At 44.0% G+C, this 13,013-nt stretch overlaps 1 protein-coding gene across 7 annotated transcripts in view; it reads right to left on the reverse strand.

The window, feature by feature from the left end:
* Positions 1-6,378: 6,378 nt before the first annotated feature.
* The window catches only part of LOC310673011 (asialoglycoprotein receptor 1-like), a 28,263-nt gene continuing 21,628 nt past the window's right edge, over positions 6,379-13,013 (reverse strand). For all 7 annotated transcript variants that reach the window (XM_083430899.1, XM_083430902.1, XM_083430903.1 and 4 more), the window contains 6 exons: positions 12,486-12,611; positions 11,073-11,135; positions 10,714-10,803; positions 9,667-9,836; positions 8,327-8,439; positions 6,379-8,026 (listed from right to left, as the gene is read on the reverse strand). In XM_083430899.1, coding sequence (XP_083287025.1) covers positions 7,894-8,026; positions 8,327-8,439; positions 9,667-9,836; positions 10,714-10,803; positions 11,073-11,135; positions 12,486-12,611 — 695 coding nt within the window. In that variant the 3' untranslated portion in view covers positions 6,379-7,893. The remainder of the gene's footprint in view (positions 8,027-8,326; positions 8,440-9,666; positions 9,837-10,713; positions 10,804-11,072; positions 11,136-12,485; positions 12,612-13,013) is intronic.

The following is a 13,013-nucleotide window of genomic DNA, read 5'->3' on the forward strand; positions in this document are numbered from 1 at the left end:
AAATTAAAAAACCCCACAACCACCACAAACTTGGTCATATTTTCAATCAAATTAGAGCGATAAATGTGTGTCTTGGGTTTAGAATGAGGGCCTCAATTTATGAAGTGACTAGTGCCTCCACAAACTGAAACCCAGTCCTGTTTATTGAGTGTTTAATATGCTTTTTTAATATGGATGCTCTTGTAATTGTATATACTCCAAAACACCAGAAATGAGGAGAACCTTTCCTCTTCCATAAATGGTGCTTCTGAATGCTTTGTAGATTAGTAGTTGTATGTGTGCGTTAAATATGGGTAAATTAGCAGTCTAATCAATTGGGATATTCATTGCAATACAACTTCATAATATTGGGTGCACTACAGACAAGAATAAAACTGTTGGCCCTCTAGTTGTCGCACACCATTTTCAACGTAATGTTTTTTAATCCTCAGGGGAGTGCATGTTAAGGAATAGATGCAGGAAAATAACATCACAAAGAAAAAGGAATATCCACATGACTTTTGCAGTGTAAATTCATGAAAAGTGAACAGAAGAAATTTACAATTTTAGCTTAGAGATCTCTCCATGTCTCTTATTTTGTGGAGACGAACTTCTTGGTCTTAGCCCTGCAACATTCAGTACCAACCATGTTCAGAATTAGCTGCCTGGTCCAGTGGTTTCTCCAGTCCTAAACAGCTGAGCACCATGGACAGAGCTCTACTTTGTAATGTAAGGTATCTCAGTGGCTCTGAGCCTCTTCCCCCTGCAACACCTTCCAGACTAAAATCTCACCAAGTTTTCAGTCTGTTTTCTTAATTCTGATTTCCTTAGCCTCATATTTACCCCCCAACACACACACACACTACTCAACTACCTTCAACATAGGTGAGGCAGGCTCATTTTCAAAATCCTGCCCTGCTACTGCTGTTGCTCTTTGCACATAGCATTTTATTCCAAATGCCATGTCTCATTTCCTTTCAGACACTGATGGTTTTAAAAGCTCATAAAAGCATTTCCAGGCTTTGCCCTACCCAGCAGGCAGACATTACCATGGTCCCCCACCCACCTCCAACAATCATGGGTCTATATACCTGCCAACATAAGGAAACACTTAATTCATTTGATGAAGCGGACTCTAGCCCACAAAAGATTATGCCATAATACATTTATTAAGTTTTTAAGATGCCACAAGACTCTTGGTTATTTTAACCCACATGCTGTGCCTTTTTACAGCCATTGTCTTGTTTGTCCTCACAACAAGACTGCTGCAAGGCAGGCCACAATTGTTCCCATTTTGAGAGAGGGGAGGGACGGCGAAAGAGACTTCGTAACAAATGTAGTGAGTGTGTAAGTGGATGTATGGCTGTGCTAGGATATGAATCCAGGTTCTGCACCCATATTTAAAGGCCAAACTACTGCTATTATTTTTGCCGATTTTCATCCCCCGTGCTGCTTTGGAAGAATTTTTGAGCAGATAGCTAGCAAAATGAATGGTTAAGCCGCTCCTTTCTCCCTTGCTGGTTCTCTGCTCCAACCTGAAGCCTTTGTGTTGAAGCAAATGGGGAAAACAATATCAGAATCAGGACTGTGTATAATGCATAGCTTATTCGCAGTATTCCAATGAAAAAAACCCACACATCTCCAAGCTGTCCAGAATCACTGCCTTAAATTATCACCAAGCCAGTCTGCTTTAGTAGAAAAGAAAATGGTTATAGCTTAGTTTGTTATATGGTACAGTCTCATCTTCTCATTCCTGTGGTACCACAAGATTCCCATTTGTCTCCCCACCCCAAAGTCATAGAACCACTTTAGCAATAGTTCTGTTAAAAATAAAGAGCATGTTAAATGTAACGGATACTGTTCCCTTTGCTAGGCAAGGAAATTGTCTCCACCATCTGTCACTTCTGTTACGGCCAGTTGCTGCAGCCCAAGTAGCTGGGAGGATCCATCACATGAGAAGTAATGTCTGCACTGTCATTACTGGCTGAATTAATTTCAGATTGATAACCCTTGTTCTTTTCCAGCTCCTTATTCTTGAATATCTCTTCAGCTGTATTTTTGTTTTACGTTTTTCTTTCTTTTCAGCCCCTTCTCTCTCAGCAGCTTTGGTCTAAGTAATCTCCATATTCTGGAGACTCTTATCTGAAACTGTTTTGATGAGTATTTTTTTCTTCAATATGTTGTAGGGGTGGCATGAGAGCTCATTTCAGCCTGCCTCGCATTTTAATCCAGGGGTTTGAAAGACCTTAGTTAAAACCAGACTCAGGTTATCCGACCCCTGAGTTTTCTTTCCCAAGTGCCCCAAATCCAAATGCTTGCGGGGGGGGGGGGGGGGGCTTCCCTGTTTCCTTGCCTCCTGTCCCAATGCAGGCTAATGGGACTGCTTGGACCCATTAGTTTGCATGGGGACAACAAAACAATAACCAATGGGGGTAATATGTATCAGAGAGCTTTCCTAAGCCGTGTTTCTAAAAAGAAGAACTCTGTATAGTGACTGTTCAGTTAAAGCTGTAGCTGGTGAATGAAAGAAAGGAGTTCATGAGTACAAAAAGGAAGACAGAGAATAACAAAGGTGTGCTGCGATTGATTGATTGATTGATTGATTGATTGACTGACTGACCTAACACAACTGAAGACTCGCCCTTCTTGTTTAGGGACTTGGTTTATTTACAGGATAAGTAAAGCTGCAATTCTGTACCCACTTACCTGGGAGTGAGCCACACTGCAGTATACATATACATCATGACATTAGTCATCTTTGCTATCTCAGAATAACTTTGGCCCTGATCCTTGGGAAGAAGGGCAACAGAAATGGAAATCAATTCCGTCCGTGACGGGATTGGGCAACCCTGGTCTGCCTTAGCTTCTTCTTTTTCCTCTCTTTATTTAACTAACTGTTGCCAATGCCATATATTCATAGGCAGATGGCAGAGAGACTGAACAGGAACTTATTTCCACAGCTTCCAGAGAACTGGCAAAGCCTTGCCTCGTGATCCCAAGAGGACGGGGAAAGGGAGGAAGGAACAGTGGGCGGCACACATTCTGCTCCTGAAGCAGCCTTAGCTGGGTGAATAGGAGGATCCCACTGAAACTCACTGAACTGGTGCTGAGTGGCCAGTTGGGACCCAAAGTCAGTTGCGAGTCTCTTCTTGGTGATGCAGTCTGGATTGTACCCTGACCCTTTGTGCGAGGGAGCAGCTGGAAATTCCAGGTGGTCGTTCCAGTAGAGGACAGGTAATTGTGCCCTTTGCTATGCCACTGCTAACTCAGTTGGGAGGCGGAGTTATTAATTGCCCTCTCTCTCTGATGTGTGTGTTGAAGTAAGTAACCATTTCCTTCCCCACTCCAATTCCACTTGGCTTCCCTCTCCTTCTCTATGTGCAGCAGGGGATGGAGCGAAACAATGAGGACAGATTAGGAAAATTGTTTGTTACGCTCTTTCCCCAATACACACACCAGTTGTAGATGCTTTGGGGTGAGCTCAAATGCCACCTTTAAGCAACCACTGCTGTATGTATTCGTTTAAAAAAATAGTTCACCCTCACTAAGGAGCGTTATGAGGCAATGTAAAGTCAGTCAATAGCTCGTTACTGCTCATCTTGTGAGTTGGGCCATGAAGCTAACAAAGAGCCCCCAATCATCCTTTGGCCTGGTATGCAGACAGGCCTGTTTTGCCGCCTGGAACAAGATTCTGTCTGCCAGGCAGCCCTGCTGGGTAAGCAGCAACACTGAACAAGGCTCAATGAGCACCCTTCACAAGTACCGTGAAATGGAGCTGTATCTGTCCCCTTTGCCGAGATATAAACCCATGCTCTCATTCTAAAGAAACGTGTTTGGGTCAGGCTAACCCATCCCCTGAGGAAGCAGTAGAATCTTCATCTTCTGCAGAAAGTAACGTTAGTCAGAAAGAAATGCACAGCTCCACCTGTTTTGCAAATGCCCACTGCTGAATGCACCAATTCTGCTTACTGCTCAATGCACCAATTGGGGCAAAAAATAAAAGCTGAATCTAAACCAGTCTCCTTCGGAACCTTTTTTTTTTCCTTTCAGGGAAATGCACTTTGTCTAAATAAACATTACAGATATTGGTGCAAAAATTGCTTTCCATGAAGTCGTAAATAAGACCATAAGATGGGGATCCAGGCATGCTCTGTAGACTCCCATAGCCAGTGCCATGCATCACGTGCATGCCTGTCTCTTCCACCATCCCTCCCTCTTCTCTCTCTTTTCCCCTCTCTCCTCCTGTTCTCAGATTCTGATTATCCCTCTGGTTTTTCTTCCCACCCACCTCTTGAGGTAGTTCCTACTACCCCTCACTATGCACAACTACACTGAGAGTAAAATTACCCACTGTATCATTAGCACTACCACTGCTAAACATTTTATAGATCGCCAGCAGGGAGCTGGATGCTAAGCAGTACACAGAAGCAGCAGACTGTCTCTGCACAGACCTGCTCTTCCATCTACAGTAGATGCACAAGGAAAGGAAGTAGTGGGGTGAGGGGAGCCCAGGACTTTACAATGCATAGTTGTGGGAAGTAAAATGTTAGTGGAGGAGCAAGTAATTTAGGATGATGATAGGATGATGCAGAAAAGGCTTTGTATATAAAGAGGGACTGGAAGAATAACTCGAAGCAGAGCAAAGTAGCTTAATGAAGGCTGAAGGGGATAATTCCCAAGCATAGGCAGCAACTAGTAAAAGGCACATAATGATGGCAATATTGTTGCTAGGTTGCAATCCAGTCTCTTCTTTTCAATTCCCCAATGCAGGGGGAAGGACTATAGGTCAATGGCAGAGGGCATGCTTGACATACAGAAGACCTCACATCTCCACGTGAAAAAGGGTGGGGTGGCAGGGGATGTGAAATGCACACCCCACGAAGAACTGTTGCCAGTCAGAGTAGGCAATATTGTAGTAGATGGAGCCAAGATCAGGTTGCAGAGGATGGGAAATAACCTTTGCCTTAGGCCCTGGAGAGCTGCTGCCCATTGAGAGAAGATACTACCAAGATGGACACTACCAAGATGGTATGAGACAGCTTCCCTATGAGGTAGGGTAAAGATGACAGGAAGGAACGAGCAGGATAAATTGGGGCTGCCTTGTCTTCCATTACAATGGTGAATCTAAAGATATAGACTAGATCTCTGGTTTGCAATCCTGGGTGATTTTTATCAAGAAGGGGAGTTGGCAACAGATGCAGGTGACAGATGTGCTCAATCCAACTCCCATGGCAAGTTCTGGTCTGGGTTCATATCGCTAGGGGGTTGAGCATAATTCCCTCACTTGAAAAGAAGGCAGGCTAGATATGTCCTGAGCTGGATTTTCTTTCAGGCCTAAGTTCTGTTCAGATTCTGGCCTGGTACCCAAATGTCAGTGAGAACAGAAGCCCTCTTTGAGGGGGTGGGGTGGAGGAAAAAAGCAATATTGACATTAGCCAGCTAGTTCTATCATAACCATTTGGAATATCACCATAACCGAGAGTGGTTTCTGTATGTTGGCAAGCCACTACTATTTGTTAATAGCCCCCACTATTTAAGTGTAAAAACAAACAAACAAACAAAAAACAAATTAAGTAATACAGTACCTGGAGTGCGAATCTTTGATTTTAAAAGACCAAAAAAACCCCAACAAAACAGCAGCTAGATGGCAGCATTACTACATCTTCTGACAGCAGTGCAGCTTCATTGTTTTCAACATGTTTCATTGTTAAAAACATTGTGCCTAAACTGCCCCAACACCCAAACATTATCCATGGGCCACCTTGGGTGTGCGGCCACTATTCTAATATTTATGCTTGCAAATTAGGATTACTCTAAACTGAAGTTGTGGTAGTAACATGGTGCTTCACCACTGTTAGCCGTGCCAACTGCATAGTGAGGAAGAGACCAGGGCTGTGTTTCCCTTTAAACAAATTCACCTCCACTCAGTGCTACAAAGGGCAAGTGCACAGTATCCAAAGAAAGAGGAAGGGAGGAATTCAATAGGATTTACAATCCAGGGATCAATGATACAATTGACAAACTTATGCATACCTGTCTTTCTGCCTCATTGGGTTTGTTTTTTTTAAATCCAACACAATTAGTTGAAACACATTCAAAAATGAGGCACTGAGGGTAGTGTTGCAGTTCCCACCATTGCACTATGTTCCACAGGGTTTTAGAATAGAAATCTGAGGACAGTGCCCATGTCCCTCAGTCACAGTGGTAAGCCAAAGGCGTTGTCCTCTTTGTGACCAACGGTGCAATCCTATACACTGGGGCTTACTCCTTCATGGAATTCACTAGGGCTCACTCCCAGGTGAGTAGGTACAGAGTTGCTGCCTTGAGCTCTGGATTGGATAGCACATGGTTATCTTTAATTAGATCAAGAAAATTAAGAGCATTCCTCAAAACAAGTCATTGATGATTACAGTGAGAATTTTTATTCAGTGAAAAACGAAAGGTTCAGTACAAAACTGTAAAAAGCAAACTATTGAATTATGCTGTTTAGAAGAAAGTAGTTGCAGAAAAACGCACACACACAAATAAATGAAATAAAACTGAGCAAAGCCTGATTGTGAGGCAATCACAGTATTGTATTGCAGATTTGCCATTGAGGACTATGCAAAGAGTTATGTGGTTTGCAAAAGTAAAAACTTGCCTTTTCTCTCCTAAAAATACCAGCAGTGGCTATATCACGTGGCTGTGCAGAGGCAAGATTGATACCTGTGCTTAACTCAACAAAATGTCACAGACACTTTGCTTCCATTTGTAGTTCCTCTAACATACAGATGGGAACCCTCCATCACATGAGCCAAGCTAGCCACCAGATCTCTGAGCTTTCTCTGGGCCGTGCCCACTTGTCTGAAGTCATATGATGTCAGGCCCAGGATAGGTAAAGCCATGGCCACAAAGAAACAATCAGGAGCCTTAGAATACATGATCAGATTCGCTCAGGTGCATCTGATGTCTGCCAGAAGCAGTGACCCTTGCATTTGGTGCCAGATTTAAACAGTACCATGTGGAAGCCACACTTGCAAAAGAACAGCCAGGGTTGCATTCCAAGCAAGGCTCCCTGTAGTTCCCTTTGCAAGTGTGGCTTGCATTTGGCATTCTTTACATTTGCTTCCAAATGCAAGCCATGCTGCTTTCAGCCTGGCTCAGATCCACGATGCCATGTGACACCAGGTGAATGACAGATTATCAACCCAGCCCACGTGTCAAATGGGGGGGGGGGGGCCGCAATGTGATCTGGCCCTCCAGCTAAAAATGGTTCCCCACCCCTGCTCTAAAAATAATATATCCTTCTTGTATGTTGCCATTTGAAATAATAGTGAACCTATAGCACCTAACACAGCACGGTCTCCTTGCCTTCTGTCTTAATACAGTGCCTAGCATTCAGGAAGTTTGAATGCTTCTGCAAGCTCATCATTCTCACACCTCCCTGCTCACTAGACAGCCTCCCTTCTCACCCCACGATTGCTTCCTCCTCATCCTGTGGCTGGGGAAAGTTAATAAGGTGCCTGAGACGTGAACAGGTTGCAAAGGTATGTTTAGTTGGTTGCAAAGGTGACTTAGTTGGGAGAGTCAAGCTGCATTTCTGATTCCCACAGTCAGGGTGGCTGATTTCTCCCCTCCTCCCATGTTTGACAGGGATGATTGTGAGGTCTTCTGGGAACGTGGGCAGCACTGTGTGGCACAATCACTCAGATTTCACATGAGAGACAATCCTTCCACTTGTTGCGCAATAAGCAAAAGCAAGACTATGTGTCATGCATGAAAATGCTTTAGGAAGCTTAGGATCACGCAATGATAAAAAGCTATCATCTTCCATCCGTCTGCTTGGTAGCTGCAATGCATTCCAGGATGAGGAGGGGTGGGAGCAGGGGAAGGGAAGCAACACAACTTGTATACAATCCTGTCCCACCAGGTGTCTCAGCAGAACAGTCTCCTTTTGCAAATCCATCGATAGGGAAGGGAACAGACAGCAGAAGCCCATGTTCCGTTGGGATGCATGACACCACATTCCTTTTCAGCACCCATCTGTGGCTGTCCTATATCCCAAAAACTAGAAAAGAAAGAGAGGGAGAGGGATTGTGGAATAATTGTTATCAGCATAGAACCCCCAACACCACCACAAAGCTCCCAAAGTCTGGCCAAAATCTTGATATTAAAATCTAAAAGACTGGTTACATCACAAGTCTAGAATCTGGTTATTTCATTATACTGAACACTGATGTCCCTTGTCATGCCTTAAAGGTTACCTCCACCCCTTGCATTTCTTCAGCACACATGGTTTGAAGCCTATGGGAATGTGCATCATGAAACAGTCCGTTTTTAACATGTAAGTACTTTAAAATGTACTCACGCTGTAGATATAAGCAAATCGCCTTCTTTCCACCTCCACTTTCCCTCCTTTTCATTGTAAGCTGCACCCAGCCAGTATGTGCTTGCTCTGTGGATGTTATCTCTCAGGAAACCCTGGGATGAGAAATAATCTAGATTACATTTGAACTGCAAACCTAAAAAAAGTACTAGAGCAGGGGTGGTGGAGCTTCTGACCATCATCCAGGTCCAGACCTCAAGGCATCCGAATCCAGCCTACAGAGGTTTCCTCAGGCCACCCCCCCTCTCCTCAGGCCACTCCCCTCTCCTCACTAATGAACAAGTAGAAGGCAAAATGCCACTGAACTCAGAGGGACACATTTCCAATGAAAGATGGTCAAGGACAGGAAGGGCATATTTCTTGCTACTAATCTATAATACTGGAATACTTCTTTTGAATGGTACAGTGGTACCTCGAGTTACAAACGCTTCAGATTACAAACACTTCAGCTTACAAACTCTGCTAACGTGGAAGAGTTACCTCGAGTTGAGAATTTTACCCCAGGATGAGAACGGAAATCATGTGCCAGCGGCAGCAAGAGGCCTCATTAGCGAAAGCGCGCCTCAAGTTAAGAATGGTTTTGGGTTAAGAACAGACCTCCGGAACGAATTAAGTTCGTAACTAGAGGTACCACTGTAGAGTCAAACTATGCAAGGGAAGTGTTGTACCAAAATGCCCTGTGTGTTTGGAGGCAGTGAAAGCTAAGGAAACAATTTTTGGCAATCAAATTTTTGGAAGGAGAAAATAGAATCATTTTTGAAGGGAACTAGCTTACTAGGAAATCTGCTGTGGCTCCCGCCCCCCAAGCTTTCTTAATAGTACCCAGGGAACACCATACTAATGGCAAATACCTCACAAGGAATGGTGCTCCACCTGATCAATATGAATGGGCAAGAAATTGGGTTCAGTTTGCATTGTAATGTGAGCATACTTAATTTGCACTTCCTGAAACAGAAGGTGAACCAAAACATAGCTATATTTCAGAATTCATACTTCTCTGAATTTTGTGTTGCAGTTCTCCAACGAAATATTGTGTACAAAAATGCATCCTATTTGTGCATAAAATGCATATGTTAATTAAAGTGACCATATAAAATTGCATTGTATTAGAAAAAAATGTTTGCTAAAATGTGTATATTATGGAAGATTGCACCCAAAAATCTGTAGTTCTGATAAATTTTCATGGGGATTAAAAAAGAAATCACAAACTGATGCGAAAATGTGGAGAATTAAACTTAAAGACCGGAAAAAATGAGAAACTGTCAGGAACAAAAATGGGCATGTCTGTCCATTCTGAATCATGATGATGTAGGAAGACTAACCTGTTCATCATCAGACCAAATGCTGACCAAATAAGCCCTATTATAAATGCACTGCCACAGAGCATCGGTCCAGTTTTTTGCCTCTTCTGAAATGTAATAGCAGTTCTTCTCTTTAGTCTTCCAGTCCTTGGGGCACCGATGAGAGTAATTTATGCTGCTACAGATGAATTCTACAAAGTAAATGTAGTGCAACACTTTATTAACACTGTACCCTACTTGGGGACTTCAGAATATACAGCAGCAATTAAGCGTGGCGATGGGCTGCCATGTCCCAAGTCATGCGGAGAAGAATTGCACCCAGGCTGGGCCTTCAGGGCTGCGGCGACACCTCCTTCTCACAGCCGGTGAAGGGATGCCTGCACCTGGGTGGCACTCCCACCAGCTGGAACCTGAACTTTCCCCAACCCACACCAGTCCTTCCCCAGCAGGGAGGAGAGCCACCCGCTCACCTGAGTCTTGCCAGTGTGTGGCCAAAGAGAGATAGCTGGGGAAAGGCTACACTTGACGCTTTAGCCTGTCCTCCATTGCCCTCCTCCTAGGCCTGCTGCAGCTGTGGCTCTGGTGGTGCTGGGATGCTGCCAAGCCTGCCAAGGAGTGCCAGTCGCTGCTCCCACTGGGAGCTCGCTGAGCTGAGAGGGGAATGCAGTGACTGGCAGGGGACCTCCATGATGAGAAGCTGCAGCAGGGGCACAGCCAAGTCCACCCGTGGCCCACATGATGCCCACAATTAGGTTAGGGGGCACCAACTTTGACTTGCCCTGGGAGCTGCCAACACATATTGTGCCACTGCCTCCCCCTATTCTGGATTAGGCAGAGGAAGCCCAATATGGATTGCCTGGTGGATTGCAACTGCTCAGATCATAATGTGGGCAGAACTGGATTTCTCCTCCCCTTTTGCTACTACACGGTTCAATAGGAATTCTCCCTTCTCTCCTACCTTCCTAGTGATGGCACTGCCTGGGACTTCTCCTATGTTTTTAGACCCCCAGGATGACCAAGCCAGAAGGAAAATAATCAAGATAAATAACGTTTCCAAGGATGTCTCACCTGTGACATCCTGCAGTTCACTGAAGTTGTTGCTTATGGTTCTTTCCATAATCTTTTGTGCCGCCTGCACATCATCCAGGTCCTTCTTCACTGAAAGACAAATCAAAATGTCCACCCAAAAAAGCAGTGTGTTAGGGCCATAGGCTGCCATTCCTGCTTTGCTATTGATCTAGTAGTGCATTAAGAGTTCAGACTATCAGTGGTGATGCCACAAGTACCTACTATCATCAGCTGCCAGTGAGTGGCAACTGTAGTCCAGCACGACTGGGGCCTGTGCTGGGGGCCATTACCCTGCCCTGCACAGCCATTGTGGGACATCTTATCCTCCACCTTACATATTAAAGAGCCACACTACCTACCTCTCAGCAGCATCTCCGACTGGTTCAAGTACAGAGCTTGTATCTCCTCTGATAGTCCAGAGTCTGAGGAAAGAAAATTAGATTTTTTTTGGTAGTTTTTCTACTTTTTGCTGTGCTGTCAAAATAAACCTTGTTTTGAACCATGTTCTTTCATATAATCTGATGGCCTTCATCCATATGCTTCATTTGGGCCAAGGGATTTGTTCTTTAGACCTTTCCAGTGGCAGTAGCAACGGATTCAGGCAAAGGCGGCATATGCTAGGTCACTGGGATGCATTTATAGAATCATAGAATCATAGAGTTGGAAGAGACCACAAGGGCCATCGAGTCCAACCCCCTGCCAAGCAGTTCATCTGGCCCTGGAGACTTGAATACATCTAAACTAGCCAAGTATTCTTGTACTATCTCCTTAGTTATTCTGGGCTGCGTTTCCTCTGCTGAATCATTTGCTCCAAATTCTTCAGGTCGGGCATTGTTTTCTTTATCGGAGAAGACTGAGGCAAAGAAGGCATTGAGGAGTTCAGCCCTTTCTGTGTCCCCTGTTTGCATTTCACCATCTTCTCCTCTGAGTGACCCCACTGTTTCTTTGTTCTTTATCACTGGCTCCTTCCAGTTCAGGGTGGCTTGGAAGGGAGAGTGCATTGGAGAGCAGTAATCTGATACCTAGATTTGAGAACTGTTCTGGTTACTCAACAGATGGCTGTATTTTAATGTGCATTTATTGCAATGTGTTTTTATTAGTATCACATTTCCTTAAGTGGGTTGCCTTTGAGAGCTATAAACCACTTCGGTATAGATATGATATGCGGAATATAAATGTTGTTAAATAGTATCAGATTTTATTCATTAAAAAACATAAGCATTTTTCAAAAATCTGATTTTTAAAAAAGTGTTTTAGAAATAGCTTTCAAAGCTGAGCCCACTCACAAGTGGGAGCCAGGTGAGAGGAACAGTACTAGGAACAAAGCCAAAGGGAGAAAGGTTAGAAAAGACTGCTATAACTCATGCAATCCCAGGAACCAATTATAGCCATGATAGAATCATAGAATTGTAGAGTTGGAAGGCACCCCCTGCAATGCAGGAATCTCTGTCCAAAGTGGGACTTGAACCCACAACCCTGGGATTAAGAATCTCATGCTCTACCGGCTGAGCTATGCCTCATGGATAGTTTTCCATACAGGGCAGTATGCCTGGATTCGTGGGTCCCCATTGCTAACCCCTGCAGTTTCTGACAATTCCAATTTTCCATTTTCACCAGAGATGGGGAATCAATCTACAGTCCTCCAGATATCGCTGGACTCCACCATCCCTGACCATTGGTCATGCCAGCTGGGGCTGATGGGAGTTGGGATTCAACACAATCCGCATTCCTGATTTATACAGACTTCCTTTCATCTGAAGTGGATCACTTACACTTCACCAGGACCAAGACGAGTAGCGCTGACAACATCACAAGGCAGATGGCTACCAAGACATAAAGGATGAAAACATGAATTCTTCTGCTGTCTTTCCTTTGCGGAGACTCAGCATTGGCAGGAGCTGTAGAAGTGAAGATTAGTGGAAGCGTTTTATTTGCAACATTTAGAAAATAAATAAACAGAAGGAACAAATGGTGACCTCCCCTTTCCAAATGAATAACAAAGGGGGTCAAAGTCATGTAACATGTGTGAGTGAGACAGTGAGTGTGCAGGTGTTTGTGCACAATCACAGCAAGGTTGCCAAATTCTATTCTGAGTTCCAGGGAGATACAAGCTGTCTCTGTGCATAGGTTGGGAAACCTCAACTGAAAAGGAACCACATAAATTGGGAAACAACATAAATGAGTCTAGACAATGCTCCTTTATTTAAATTTAAATTTTCTTTTTACCTCTTATGTAAGAAAAGGCTCAAAATATTAGATCTTTTCATGTTGAAAAAATAATGCTGAAGGTGAGGGTAAAT

The sequence above is a fragment of the Podarcis tiliguerta genome (assembly GCF_965153285.1).
Source record: "Podarcis tiliguerta genome assembly, chromosome: 2".
Classification (NCBI taxonomy): Eukaryota; Metazoa; Chordata; class Lepidosauria; order Squamata; family Lacertidae; genus Podarcis; species Podarcis tiliguerta.